This window comes from Zeugodacus cucurbitae, chromosome 2 (genome assembly GCF_028554725.1).
Source record: "Zeugodacus cucurbitae isolate PBARC_wt_2022May chromosome 2, idZeuCucr1.2, whole genome shotgun sequence".
NCBI classification, from domain to species: domain Eukaryota; kingdom Metazoa; phylum Arthropoda; class Insecta; order Diptera; family Tephritidae; genus Zeugodacus; species Zeugodacus cucurbitae.
The window spans coordinates 32,830,599-32,846,350 of record NC_071667.1 but is presented as its reverse complement, the minus strand read 5'-3'; the positions used below and the strand labels follow the sequence as shown (position 1 = coordinate 32,846,350).

General features: G+C 36.4%; 1 protein-coding gene and 1 long non-coding RNA gene across 3 annotated transcripts; one reads left to right on the top strand and one right to left on the bottom strand.

Annotated features, from left to right (window-relative positions):
• Window positions 1–7,003: 7,003 nt before the first annotated feature.
• On the bottom strand, window positions 7,004–10,164 carry LOC128922550 (uncharacterized). Of its 2 annotated transcripts, XR_008471760.1 has the most exons (6): window positions 9,880–10,164; window positions 9,351–9,654; window positions 8,911–9,288; window positions 8,684–8,849; window positions 8,090–8,619; window positions 7,006–8,015 (listed from the first exon to the last, which is right to left on the bottom strand). It is a non-coding gene; the product is annotated as an uncharacterized LOC128922550 (long non-coding RNA). The 2 variants fall into 2 exon arrangements; XR_008471759.1 differs by having other exon boundaries at window positions 7,004–8,015; window positions 9,351–10,164.
• A 284-nt stretch (window positions 10,165–10,448) lies between these two features.
• LOC105220096 (uncharacterized) lies at window positions 10,449–11,927 on the top strand. The gene is made up of 2 exons (XM_029045610.2): window positions 10,449–10,987; window positions 11,080–11,927. The coding sequence occupies exons 1-2, from the start codon at window positions 10,832–10,834 to the stop codon at window positions 11,470–11,472; spliced, it is 549 nt and encodes a 182-aa protein (XP_028901443.1). The 5' UTR covers window positions 10,449–10,831; the 3' UTR covers window positions 11,473–11,927.
• The last annotated feature ends 3,825 nt before the right edge of the window (window positions 11,928–15,752 follow it).

Below are 15,752 nucleotides of genomic sequence, written 5' to 3'. Positions count from 1 at the left end.
ATTCGATCGGATCTAGTTAACAAGGAAATAAAACCACTAGCTGGCGCAAAGTTACGTACTCCAACTGGAGATGATGCTCAAGTTCTCGGGGAAGTAACGTGCGAAATTGGAATAGGAAAAATAGCCGTGTTATATAACTTTATAGTGGCAGATATCGTCGACGAAGTCATAATTGGAGTAGACTTTCTAGCCAGTAAAGGAATCAAATTAGACATGGAAAACAAAATTATGACTTATACCAATATGGAAGTGCCTCTTATGTTTGGTTATGATAACAAATGCAACGTTAGACAAGTGTTAATAACAGAAAATCAGAAGATTCCACCAAAATCAGAAGCAATTATTTGGGCAAAAATAGATGGAGACAGTGGGACGGACACGTTGTGGGTAGTTGAAGGCACAAAAGAATCTATACCAAACGTACTTATAGGAAAAACCCTGGCTATGACACGACAAGACAAAAGAATTCCAGTAAGAGTCCTTAATGAGTGTAAGTCACCAGTCACAGTCTTCAAAGGTGCTATATTAGGGCAGTGTCAGGAGATTGAGGTCGTAATAAATTGCGAAACAGATTTTGATGATAATTCCAGTTGTAAAAACGATATTTCAAACGAGATTAATGCATGGACCAAGGAACTTGAAGTAGACCATAAAAAGAAGGCCAAACAACTTCTTCTCAGATACTCCACCATATTCGACAAAGATGAATCCAAACCAAGTAAAACCAAAATTGTGAAACATTCCATCAACACCGGAGATGCAAGACCAATCCGCCAGGCGCCTCGCAGCGTTCCATTAGCCAAACGTGAAGTTGTAAGCCAGACCATACGTGAAATGAGCGATAGCGGTACAATTGAACCATCATCGAGTCCATGGAGTTCACCTGTAGTACTTGTGAAGAAGAAAGAACATGAGGTTTTGCGTGGACTACAGAAAGTTGAATGATGTCACGAAGAAAGACAGTTATCCATTACCTAGAATAGATGACACCCTAGACTCACTATCAGGCACGAATTGGTTCTCAACACTCGATTTGAAAAGTGGCTATTGGCAAGTGGAAATAAACGAAGAAGACAAAGAAAAGACGGCTTTCAGCGTTGGAGATGGTCTATGGCAATTCACTGTAATGCCCTTTGGGTTATGTAACGCTCCTGCCACTTTTGAGAGGCTTATGGACCAAGTGTTAAAAGGATTGCACTGGAAGACATGTTTGGTGTACCTAGACGATATCATCGTGTTGGGTAAAAGCTTTGATGAGCATCTCAAAAATTTGGAAGAGGTTTTCCAACGTATAGCCAGCGCTGGTTTAAAACTGAGCCCAAAGAAGTGTTCTCTGTTCAAGATAGAAGTGAGCAATTTAGGACACAAAGTGACTACGAAGGGCATTTGTACAGCTCAGGAAAAGATAGAAGCAGTAAAGGATTGGCCCAGACCTAAAAATTTACATAAATTGCGGAGTTTCCTTGGACTGTGTACGTATTACCGACGATTCGTTCCAAATTTCGCCAGCGTAGCTAATAGCCTCCATGAACTCACGAAGAAGAACAGAGCCTTTGAATGGAATGAAGAACAAGAATTGGCCTTCCAAACTCTGAAGGAGAGATTATGTACTGCGCCAATGTTAGCATATACAGTTCCAGGCTCAACGTTCGTTTTGGACACGGATGCTAGTGGCTATGCAATAGGAGGCGTTGTGATAACAAGTGATTGACGGGAATGAGAAAGTGGTCGCGTATTATAGCCAGACGATAAGTAAGCCAGAGAAGAATTATTGCGTAACGTGAAGAGAATTACTGGCATTGGTGAAGTGCATCAAACATTTCCATAAATACCTGTATGGACAGCGATTTCGAGTAAGGACAGATCACGCAGCATTAAAATGGCTTCTGCAATTCAAGAATCCAGAAGGACAGTTGGCACGGTGGAATGAGAGTCTCCAAAGTTATGACTTCTCTATAGAACACCGAAAAGGTAGTAGTGATGGGAATGCGGACGCAATGTCCCGTCGTCCTTGTAATTTAGAATGTCGACATTGTTCAAGAGCTGAGGCCAATGAAGACTTTATAGATATTCGATTAATGTCAATAACTTCGACAGAAGGCTGGGATCCAAAGGATTTACGAAAATGTCAGCAAGAAGATCCAGATTTGGAACTGGTAATGCATGGAGTGGAGCTGAACAAGCTTCCAACAAGAAAAGAAATAGCTGCAGAGAGTCCAGTTGCAAAGGCATATTGGGCACAGTGGAACAGTTAAAAGTTCGTATCTGGCTGCTTGTATCGAGTATGGGAAAGCGAAGATGGGCAAAGTTCCCGAACTTTTATAATCGTTCCGAAAGAAAGATTCTTGATGTACTTAAGGAGATGCATAACGGTCCAAGTGGAGGGCACATGGGAATCACAAAAACCTTGGAAAAACTAAAGCAAAGGTTTTATTGGGTTGGTTTTCGGCAATCAGTCACGGAATGGATTGCTAATTGTGCTGAGTGCATTAAAGCAAAAGGGCCGAAATCCAGGAGTCACGGTCAGATGAAGCAGTACAATTCGGGCGCCCCATTTGAACGAATTGCCATGGATGTAGCCGGCCCGTTTCCCACCAGTAAAATAGAAAAAAAAATATGTTTTGGTAGTTATGGATTACTTCAGCAAATGGCCAGAAGTATATCCAATTCCTAATCAAGAAGCTGAAACAGTAGCGAATGTATTCATCAATAATTGGGTAACAAGGTATGGTGTTCCAATAGAATTACATTCTGACCAAGGAAGGAATTTCGAATCAGCTCTAATCCAGGAAATGTGCCTAAAATTGGGTATACGGAAAACTCGTACAACAGCTCTACATCCACAATCCGATGGAATGGTAGAACGTTTCAATCGAACTTTAGAAGAACATCTAAAGAAAGTGATAGACAAGTATCAAAAGGATTGGGACACCCATATAGCTTTGTTCCTGATGGCTTATCGATCTGCTGTACATGAAACAACGGGGCAGACTCCAGCAAAGGTAATCTTTGGTCATCATCTTCGGTTACCGATTGATTTAAAGTTCGGAATAAACGCAAATGGTGGAAAGAATGTTAGGGAAGCCAACAGTGTCCTAGAAGACGAAATGAGAGAAATTCATGCTATGGTGAAGCATCGGACGCAAATCATGAGTGATAAAATGAAGGCAAAATACGACAAGGCAATGAACTCCGAAGGATTTGTGGAAGGAGATCATCCAGAACGGCTTGCAGCATTTGGTTCTGGAAGTATGTCTAATCGGGACAATCAGACTTAAGTGGAGGGCAGTGTGCCGAACATGTATGCTAGAATAAACTAGAATCAACAACGAAATCGATAACTTGCCAGATTTATCCAGACATCGATTTTCGTTGTTGCCAGAATGTTCGAGTGACGATAACTTGCTAACAATCGGGTATATAAGGGCTGCCGGACTGGCAGCAAGACACAGTTCTAATTAGAGAGTTGCCGAGTGAAGTGCAAGAAATTAGAAGTAAGAAGTTGTAAGCTTGTACAAAGAGTAATAAAGTGTTAAGTTTGTTAAATTAGAAATAAAGATAAGTGTATAACCATTAAACAGTGACTTTTATTTGACAATCCAGTGATCGAACTCAAAGTAGAGTTTAAGAGTAAACGACAGATTTAGGAAATCCGTTACAATATTATAAGTCAACATAAACAAGAATGTAGCTTAGTCTTCGGCACTATTTTGTAACACATATATTGATTTATATTTTATAAACAAATAAATACCTCAAATCATATTCCGAGGGAAAATTTTAAGTGGTTAGATTACATTTAAACGCTTCACAAAACTATCCCGTTCTCACTGCCGTTGGAGATTTACAAATCAGCTGTTTTTGATTCATATACGTAAGAGTGTTCCTGTACTGTTAGCTAGTGAAATTATGAAAACACAAATTATTAGTTATTATTAAAAATAATTATTTTTATTGTTGGGGCTTTAGTTTTAAATATCTTCCCAAGTAATTTATTCAATATTATATTGGTAAATTTTAAAAAATAATACGGTTGGTACTCTTCTTCTTTTGAAAGCCAGCAGCAGCCAGCACCTACTAACTGTAAACAAACACTCTTCGCAGCTGTTGACCGAAGCTGTGACATTTTTTGACAGTTTGTAGTGAAAAGCAGCTCTGATTAAACAAATATGACCAACAGATGGCGCAAAATCAGAGTCGCATAAGGGGATTTAGAAGAGTTCAACTTAAAATCGCTTCGGTAAAGTGATTATGAAGTATGTTACACGTTGATACAAATAGCCACCGTTTCTTAAATATTACATACATATTAACTCCATTCAATAATTTAATAATAATTATTTCATCGATTATTTCTGCGGGATTCAGTGCGGTAGTTCGTCATTTTGACTGATAGGTGTTCAGTTGCCCATGATCTGGCTTTGTAGCCAACAACAAAAATGAGTTCATGGGAGATAAGAGTTTTGTATCATATTGTAACGAATTTCCAAAATCTGTCGTTTACGCTGAAACTCAACCTTGAGTTAATATTTATACATTAATCTTAATTTCTAATTCCTTTTAACTTAATACTGTATTACTCAATACTCTACTTTACAATTCTAACTTATAACTTGTTTACACTTTACTCGACAACTCTCTCATTATAGCGGTTTTAGACAGAAGCAAATTGATCAATTTACTGGCATCTGCTCGATTTAAACGCTTATTAATATCGATTTAAATTAAATAAAATCTCCATTTATTTTAAATTGAATTTAAATCGACGTGAAAATCAAATGCAACTTTGCGACAAAGACGTACGATATATGTTCTATACCACTAGACGGTAGATGGCGCTGCTGAAAAATAATAATCAGTTGATGAAATTGCCAACTTCTTATGAAAAGCAAACACAAAAATGTATAACAGCTGGTCGTAAATCGAGTAGCCGGTAGTATAAACGGCAAAAGAGGGTTTCTAGATTTAAATTTAAATTGATCAATTTATTTGGCTGTCTAAAAACGCTATTAGAATTGTCCTCACGCGACAACTGTCTTATTAGAACTGTGTCTTGCTGGCAGTCCGGCAGCCCTTATATAGTCGATTGTAAGCAATATATCGCCACTCAAACATTCTGGCAACTACGAATATCAATGTCTAGATAATTGGGCAAGTTATCGATTTCGATTGTCAGTTCTAGTTTGTTCTGATGCCATTTTCGTTACAATATTGATCGTGCGGAAAACTTTCAGATATTAGCAGATCAACATCTGAGTCTCAGTATATTAAGTAGAAAACCTATGGTTTGTTTACATTATTTTTCATAATTTTACACACCACCGAGGTGTACTTGGGTTGTATACTACGCTTTTTTAGCTACAATTGTAGTATTTAGGGTGTTGTGTTAGCATTTAATCTTCACAAAAATTTTAAAGTCCGATGAACAGTACTTAAATAATTATTAAATAAAATAAATTTTTTCATTATTATTGGAATTATTTTAAATTATTTCGCATATTTATTAAATTTTATGGTGGTATTAAATGTTATTTATTGATAAGTTAGTTATATTTTATGTACAAGTGTATAACGTGATTCAACTCATTTCTAAATATTGTATTAAAATAAATACATCCCTGGGTTGGTGACACTGCATTTGGCGCTTTCAAATTTTAAAAGATTTAATATTACTATGAAACAATTTGAATAATTTGCTCTAAATAGCCTTGAAAGAGTATGTATGTCTGGTACAAGATAGTTCTAGGCAAACTTTTCAAGCTTTGGCAATATCTTCCATAGATAGTCAGCAATCTATTAGACATTGTATGAAAATTGATATAATTGAAAACGATGTCCTTCAGAGAAATTCATTTTCATATTTATATGGTTATATGTATAATGTATACTTTAAAATGCACAATTGTTTACTGTCTTTAACACTATTCGAGAAAGGGTAGATCTCTGAACACGCCTATACTTGTACAAAATATAAAGTGTAGTATTCGTCAAACTTAGTAAAAGCCCTTGAACTTTTTATTCATTTCATAAAAAACATGTATTAGTATTAAATGACGATTTTGATTTTTGTTACCTTGGACCCGATGGTTTGAAATACATATTCAATAGGATCATGACATATTTTGTTTTAAAAATGTTTAATAAGGAGGCAACCTCGTATCATTTCAAGCTCATAAAGCTTTTGTGTACTTTCAAGCTTTGCAATTCAAAGCTTTTTAAATAGAATTATTTGTAAATAATTTAAGTAAAAACTAGCAAAAATGCATTTTTTTAATTTTGTGTCTGTAAAGTTTAAATAAATGTGGCCACAATAACTTACCACAGAGAAGTACTTGTATAAGAGCTGTATTTTATTCTCACCACTTATAAAATATCTCATCCACATTTAATAAATTTTTTGAAATAATATGGCACACATTGATGTTAAAATCTTCTATAATTTAAATATAGTTTAAATAAATAATTTCGCTTTATATAAGACAGCTATATACATAATATATATGGAATATTGGTTACCGGTAGAGAAAGCTTGTATTATTTTTTTGGCCTCTTTTGTTCTAGCAGCAGGAAAAAAGTTACCATTTCTCCTCTTTTACGGCATGTCGGTGTGATTATCTTGCTCGCTCTCTCTCACTGATTTTGGTGCCAATGCTGCATATGTCTTTCTTTTTCTTTGTTTTGGAAGGACATATGTCACTCTGTGGTTAGCAGAGCCCCCTGTAGTATTTTTTTTTTAATCAGCCATCTACCAGTGGAGACTGTTCGATTTATCATTTTCAGGGTAACCCTTTAATCACAGGTATTGGTCATTTGTTGGGTCACCGTTTCGTTACTTAAATTTGGTTCATTCGTCTCCATTGGTCTTCATTCTATAGGTCACCTACTTTTCCGTTTAAAAATTAAAAATTGAAATTGTTTTATTTTTATTTTTATTTATTTATTATAATTGTATGATGTATTTACATTTATAAATTAGTATTGTATAAAATTTGAAATTTTTAATAATCATTATAGATTAATTTTTAAATATTAGCATTTCAGTACAAAGTGAACTTTTTACAAACTTTTTTGCAGCTATTTATACATTGATTTTTTACAAAGGTTTTTGCAGCTATTTATACACTGATTTTTTATACATTTATATTTATATATATATATATATTTGGCGTAGGAACCGCTTTAAGCGATTATAGCCGAATCCACCAGAGCGCGCCACTCATTCCTCCTTTTTGCTTTTTGGCGCCAACTGGAAACACCAAGTGAAGCCAGGTCACTTTGCACTTGGTCTTTCCACCGGAGTGGAGGTCGTCCTCTTCCGCGGCTTCCTCCAGCGGGTACTGCATCGAATACTTTCAGAGCTGGAGTGTTTTCTTCCATCCGTACAACATGACCTAGCCAGCGTAGCCGCTGTCTTTTTATTCGCTGAACTATGTCAATGTCGTCGTATAAATCGTACAGCTCATCGTTCCATCGTCTGCGGTATTCGCCGTTGCCAATGTTTAGAGGACCATAAATCTTGCGCAAAACCTTTCTCTCGAAAACCCCAAGAGTCGTCTCATCGGATGTTGTCATCGTCCACGCTTCAGCGCCATACATCATACCGAGGACCAAACATTTATATTTATACATTGACAAAATTTACATATTTTAAAAATAAAGGTAGTATTTATTATTAAATTTTTACTTTTTACATATTTCATATATAAATTTAGTATTAATTATTCCTTTTTTATTTTTTGTAGTTGTTGTTATACAATTCAAACAAAATTCCATTACTATTGCGAATATTATTAGTATTCGAACATTCATTTGTATTATTTAATAATATTTTGCAAATGAATTATAACTATCCTGTAAGGATCCAACGAAACTAATGAACCAATATTGTTTGATGTCAATTCCACACAATCCGATCCCATATGTACATCATAAAAAGGTTCAGCTCGTCGAAAAGAGGTTGTGCAACTGCTAATCTAAATGTCCGATGGGATTTGTTGTTGTCTTGTTTATCATGCCTGAAAAATATTAGAAATAGAAATTGTTATTAACGATTAGAAAATATGAATATATTTGTATTCGTAGTACAAACCTAAGAAAAGTTGTAGCTATTGTAATCCTCCCTTGGTGCAAAGTATTTGTGTTTATGGTCTGAGTAGGCAATTGAAAAGTAAAGTCCTCTCTCGATGAGCAAAAACTAAACTCTACAAATCCCTCATCATTCCCGTCCTACTTTATGGTGCAGAAGCGTGGACGGTGTCAACATCCGATGAGACGGCACTTGGAGTTTTCGAGAGAAAGGTTTTGCGGATTTATGGTCCCTTAAACATTGGCGGCGAATACCGCAAAATCATGTCATTTAGGTGTTTATTATTATATTAACTTTATACATATATTATCGTACTACACTATACACATATGTATAAAGAATTGAATAGTTGAACAATTTTTGCTATCGGACAAAGGCTGGAGGAAGACTGACAAATGTCAAATACCCCGTGCGGGCTCGATGTGTAAGCTGCGCACATTATGTGAGGACTCTTTTGGTTTCCTTAGGAGTTTTTATAAGATCTGTTCTTTCATTAATTTCACTAGTACTAAATTCATCTGGGAGGAGGGATTCTATAAAATATAAAGTAAAATTTGATTTTTTATAAAGTTTGTAATAAAAGTTGGTAATAATTACCTTATGTTTAAGGAATTCTAAATCTAGCACGGTTCAAGTCTTAACATCCATGCTCTTGCTGTAGTATTTCCATTGAACTAATTTCGGTGAATTTATGTCCTTGTAAAGAGATACAACAACGTTATGATTCCTCAATACAAGATGATAATTAATCAAAAAAGTCCTCCTAATTAAACATACAAAAAGTTTTTATATTTCTTTGAGCACAAACATTCACTTAAATTTACTCTTTAATTTCTGTGTTTTGGCTGCTAATGGCACGGCCAAGTGCCGGTAAGCCCAAAAATACTGAAACTGCTTTGCCCTCTAGCTCATTGGCAAAACCCAGTTGACACACGTCGTGATAATAAACGGTTTCAAAAGCACCTAAACCATGTCGTTCCAATTCTCGTGCTTGTGTTGACCAAAAGGTTTAATGGCACGTAAAAAAGTGACATTAAACTAAATATCTGGTGTGTAAATGATTTGTGTTCCATGTAGCAGCGTTTCCATACATAGTTCTGGATTATCTTGCAGCACATATTCCATCGCTTCGAAAGTTCTACGCCATAAGTGACACCAATAAGTTTGCGTACCTTTAACGCGCCATATGAGGTTTGAAATATCTGTGTGGAAAATTAATTAGAATTAAGGCAAGATAATATTATTATATTCAACAATTATTTACGTATTCAATGGTTTCGCCATTGATGTTGACAATTGTTGGCGTAGCTTCTATTGCGTGCTTCGAATTGACAGTGCAATGAAGTATTAATGTATCACCCTCTTCTATTCCATATTTTGGCTTTAGAAAACTTTTATTTTATTTTCAATAATTACGTGCTTCAATAATTTAAACTTTAATTAGGCTGCAGATCACTAATTTAAATAACACACGAAAAACAATAATTCACAAGCAGCCATGATATAGCTCAAAACAAAACTTGATCAAACACGGGCACTTTGGTTGTTTCTTTCTATCATTCAGAGTGCTGTACGAGAGAAGAGTTGAGGTAAATGTTTATGCACATTTTGCCCTTTGTTGCATATGTGTGTATGTACCCTGCCAGCCAGGCCTAACCACTTTCCCCTCATGTTTCTTCAATTACTAACACCAACGCACACGTTTGGGTTGTTTTGTTTTTGTATTCGTACGTATGAGGGGAATAGTGGTTAAAAAACTCACAAGCAGCTATGCTGGCCTATGGCAAACTCACCACTTTTTTACCACTTTTGTGGGTTTAAAAAACTTCTGTTTAACCAGCTTTTTCACCACCTTTGCCTGGCAGGGTAGTGGTGTTATTAAAATTTCCTTGAATGTGTTGGAGTTTCAGTACCCATGACTTGCTGGGTACCACCGAGAATCTGAGTGCTGTTGGCAACTACGTCATATTATATCTTAAAAATGAATCAATATGATATTGAAAAAATTGCTAGTCAAGATATTTTAAACTAAAGATGAATTACAATAAAAACTTAAATTCACTTCTAATTAGCCCTAACATTCACAATTTGTGTTTTCGACAAATAATAAAAATTATTAATAATAACACAATCAAAGCAAATGCTCATGCAATGTAAAACGGAAGTACTCTTATTTATGACATAGTGTGTTCTATGGGTAAGAACAGTTGACTATAGCTTGGTTCGAATTTCGTGATACCTGCTGACTGCTCCTCATATAAAAGTTACACTCATACAAAAAACTCAAAACAAGCATAAATTAGAAGGGAAATATCCCAGTGCTGTTGTTGGCGAGTACGCCACTTTATAGCTTTCAAATTGATTAATATAGTATTGCCCATTGCTCGTCAAGATATTTTAAACTAAACAAATATATAATGATAACGAATGAATTATTTGTTATAATAAAACATAATTAAACTATACATATATAATATATAAAAATATATATGTATATATATAAATATAAACAAAATCAAAGCAAATGCACAAAACATTCCCGATTTACAGATTTATTCCATAGCTACATATATCATAGAGAGAGAGCGTAATTTCCGCTATCGAACATCAAAAATCACCATATTCTGCGACCAGCTGACGCTCTCTGCTATTTTTTTGAGTGAAAAAACACTTTCGCCAGAAACTAGACTAACTATCACTTGGTACTAATAGAGAAACAGACTTTATATCGAGTTTGTTTGTGATATGGCAGAGGAATTAAGAAATAAGCTGTACGAATATCGAATTAAAAAACAAAAACAGAAAATATTTCAGGTATTAAAATCTAAATTTAGAGAATTCTGGATGTTGGGTATTGGACAAACTACTTTGAATGGAAAAGATCATATCATCAACGTGAATGTGAGTTTGGGATTTGCAATATATAATAATAACTGATTTTGAACTAAATGTAGTAATTTACTTAAATTATTTTTTTTTTTTTTTGATAATAGGACACTAATGTTGATGTGACCAAAATCCAAAAACTTGACTCAAATGCCGAAGTTACTAAGTACGTTGAAGATACATTGGCACTGAGTTCTGTAGATGAAGATGATATCGTATCTGGGGAAAGTTATTCTTCTGATCTCCTCACATATGCCCTAAGAGCTGTGATTATATTATTATGGATAACACTTTATGTTATTGCGATAAAATTACAATTTGGAACGGTATATTTTATGTTATCTGCGCTGTTTGGAATATATTTTAATACAAGGACTACACGGAAGAAAAAAAATGAAATTAGTGCATATAGCGTATTTAACAAAAATTGTGAAAGTATAGATGGATCGTTAAAAGCTGAGCACTTTGAAAAAGAAATTAGATATGGATCCCTTACGTGAAACTAATTTTATTATGTATTCCAAACGGAGCTTTTAGATAATATTAATTATACGTGGCATAGCTACATTCATATGATAGTATGTATTTTTCCTATAATGGTAAAGAAATTTTCAAATATTTGAAAAATTAAGTGCACATAAGCAGTTTCCTTTAAGGGGTTGAAAACTTGAGTGTATTTAATTTTTTTTTCATATATTTTTTCATATATTTTAATCATATATTTCATTCAGCGTATTCAAGATACATACAGTATTTTGTGAAATTTATATATACAAATTCCGAAAGCTTAGTCGTTGGTACCTCATCTTCCATAAAGTGTCAAATAAAAGGTTCTTGCCGTGGACATCATAACTCATTATTGGTTCATCAAAATCAACAAATTAAAAAAAATTTTGGATAGATTTTGAACTAAAAAACTAATTTTGTGGTCAAATTTCGCCATATACTAACTTAATAGTTGTAATAAAGATGTGTGGAAATGTTTAAACAAATTGTTCAATTTAGCGAGTATCTGTTAATGATTTCCCGGTAAATTGAACGAAAATATGTGCAAATTTTGATGTGCAATTAAGCAAAAGTACTGTACTTTTATATACAAACAGATATGGACAGACATTTAACTCACTTTATGATAGTTGTTGTTGTTGTTGTAGTAACGAATATCTAACCCTGCCGGAAAGGAAGCATAAATATAGTTGTCGTCGAGGTCATCTAAGTGGAGGCCCAGGAAACGTGCTGTTTCGACAGGATATGTATTTTGTGTGTCGGGGTACAGTCTGGATAAGTAGGAGTTAACCTGCTACAATATCCAGATCGAAGTTGCGCAAGGGTCACTCCCATTTCACGCGGAAACTAGAGATCTTCGTCTGCTAAAGGTGGTGGTTTGGTTCCAAGGACGCCATTCACTGGAAGGGAGTCAAGGAAGGTGTTAATAGCTCCACTGTGAATGGCGTTTAGAGCGTGTCTAAAACAGTCTGCGTCCGCATTCTGTTTGGTGTATTGTTCAAGTTCGTCGACATGCTGTAGGAATGATCTCTTGATGCGACCATACCGGTGCTGCGTAATTTACGACCGGCCGGGCGATAGTCTTGTAAGTGGCCAACAACGTTTCTTTGTCCTTTGCGGAGTGCAGACTGTCAAATGTGACTCCCAAAATCTTGGGATTGTTCACAGTTGGTATTGGTGTGCCATCGACGTGAATATTAAGACTTACAGCCCTATTCTGTGCACTTTACAAATTCAACAAATTTCTAATTTGTAAAAATTTTAAATTTATCAAGCATTTCGAATTCTGTGTCTAAAATAAAAAGCTTTTTTCTTTATAAATTGTTAAGACGTAAAATGCTCTTGACAGTGCGGTATAACCTTATCATCTATATAGAGTAAATCGGATAGATAGGCTGATAATCGGTCAATCGTAAACCAAACTTATCAACGAAACCACAACGAAGAAGTCTCGGTTACAACAAACCTCGGTTAACGATCTTTTGCATGAAAAATAGGGCCAGATTCGGAGCATGGAATGTTTGGCGACTCTCAGAAACTTCACGTCTAGACCAAGAGCAAAGAATTTATTGTGAAATTGAAGTTAAATTATTAACTATTTTGCTACAAATATTGACATGAATGTGAAAACTTACGTTATAAAATAATTCGAACAACATTTTCAAATCAATTCAATATATTGGACAGAAACCAGCTGTTTCTGTTTACATTATTTTGTTTCCCACATGTGTGGGGAAAAGCTATGCGTAATGAAGCTTTTTACTTTATCAAAATTATCACAGAATACCAAAAAATTTCATACTTGATAAAAATCTGAAAAAATTTTAAAATTTTTTGTTATTTTGTCCGTTGTTTCGCATTTTGCGCAGACTTCTGATGACACATCTTTTAGCCTTGTCAACCGGGGTGTGCAGTATAAATTATCGGCTAAAATAGCTCGCGCACCTCTCCGGGTCCGAGGAGGCATAGCCACCAAACTGAACTTCAACCCGGTCGGTTGACCAGAGCTTGCTTACACCTGTGGAAAGATTGCAGGACTTCAAATGCTCTACCCATTTCGTCCGCTTATAGTTGTTTACCAGTTGTCGAAGCTCCAAACTGAGATCCCTTATGCGGGGATCGCAGGGATCGACCTGGCGTAAGGAGTCATGCTCATTTGCTAAAACTGCCACTTCAGCCATGAAATTAGGGCGCATATTTGCAATTCTTCCAGCTGGTATGAAACGAGCAGTAGCAGCGGTGATCACCTTGCGGAATTGACGTCCGCTAACGATTACGTCCGTAGGAATGGGTAGAGCGGCGAAGGCATTCTCGGTGAATTCTGTGAAGCCGTCCCAGTTAGCTTTATAGTTGCGGTTGTCTGCAGAATTAAAGTCGGGAGGTTTTTCAATCGAGATAATTATGGGCAGATGATCTGATGCAAGAAATAGCACAGGTCGCCAGGTTATGCAATTTATCAGACCACCGCTAGCAATGGTGATGTCTGGCGAGCTGCTGCAAGTGCTCATAATTCTAGTAGGGGCTTCGTCATTCATTGTGCAGAATGTCGAATCGTCTATCTGTTCTGCCAGCTCTACCCCTTTTCGATCATTTGACAGGCAAGAATGTCAAAGATCGGGATGCGAGTTATAGTCGCCAAGCACCAATCGGTTTTCACCACGAAATAGCGCACTAATATTCGTGGGATATCCTGTTGGGCAACTTGTAACTGGGGGATGTATATATTATATTTCGAGCTCGACATCGCCTGACGGGACAGCTATACCTTGACATTCTGGGATAGTGTCCCTGCGGACGATACGCCTTCCCGACTCATAAAATTAACTATCTATCACTTCGGTGTTGGTTGGCGACTCCGATGTTGTCGGTTGCGGGGCAGACTCCTATTACGGCGTGGAGCAACGTACGATACACTCCACAATTAAATATACATTATTTTCAATTATAAATACAAAGAAAAACTTTCAAAATTAATTTTTATTAAGCACAATATTTACAAAAAAAAAAAAATATCAAATACAACCACTACACAACTTATTTCGTGTGACTACCTAAACTTAAAAATACATGAATGCTGCTGAGAATTCAATTAAGTTTTATTAAATTTGTATTTCGTGAGATAGTCTTTTTGCTTTGCTTTTGAGTATAGTCTGGATAAGTAGCAGTTTAGTCAGCTGCAGGATCCAGAACGAAGTTGTCGTCGACGTATTTCAGGAAGGTACTCTTGAGGGCTATGCGAGGCGGCTCGACTCACAGTAGGTGACTGCTGATTTCTGCGCAAGCATCCCCACATAAACTGTTTGGAGAGCATTTCGTTATGCTCCTTGACAGGTAGCTCGACCGGAGACATCAGCTTTTGCCTTTCGCTTTCGCTTTGACAAAAGCTTTTGACAAGTCCAGAACCGTCCTCTTGCAGGGAGGTTTTTGATTTAGACAATGAGTTATCTGGGCGTTTATGACTCTAAGTGCTGTGGTGGTACTGTACGGCATCCGTGTTGGTGATGTGCTAGGCTCAGGTGGTGAGTGAAGGTCGGGAGTAATAAGGCCTCAAGTGTATTCCCTACTTGGGAAAGGAGAGTTATCGGGCGATAGGATTCCCTTTGGTTGTCTGGTTTCAGTAGTCGGACCCTCTTCCGGTTTTCCACGAGTCGGGTATATTAAGAGTGGTCATAGAAAGATTGAGGACCATGTTGAGGTAGTTTACTCCCGCCGAGTCAAGGTGTTTCAGCATAAACATGTTTATACCGTCAGGGCCAATGGATTTAGACGATTCGGCCTTCTGGATGGCATCTGGAAGCTCACCGCTGGTGAAGGTAAGTGGTGCGCAGTTTTTTGGCATTTTGTGCAGCCACCGGGTAACACATCTTTTCACCTTATCCACCGAAGTGTGAAGTGTAAATTGCAGTATAAAATAGCTCTTTTATGTTCTGCCAGTTCCATCCCCAATGATCATTTGACAGGAAAGAATGTCATAGATCGTGATGCCCGGTAAAGTCGCCAAGTACCAGTCGGTTTTCAACTCGAAGCAGCGCACCCATGTTTTATTGATATCCTTTTTGGCAACATGTAACTGGGGGTATGTATATATTAAATATTTCAATCTCGACATCGCCTAACTGCTGATATCTTTTTTTTGGACCGCAGCTATCAATACGCCTTCTCGACTCATTACTCCTCAATATTACTCAACTATCTCCTCGATCTTACTCTGGAGTCCATTGCAGTTGAATTGTAGAAGCTTTGTTTGTCTCGGTTGGCCAGTGGTGATCCTGGG

Coding starts and splice junctions, on each gene's coding strand:
- LOC105220096 (XM_029045610.2), top strand. CDS start 10,832: ATGGCAGAGGAATTAAGAAATAAGCTGTACGAATATCGAATTAAAAAA. Junction 10,988..11,079: donor ATCATATCATCAACGTGAAT/GTGAGTTTGGGA, acceptor TTTTGATAATAG/GACACTAATGTTGATGTGAC.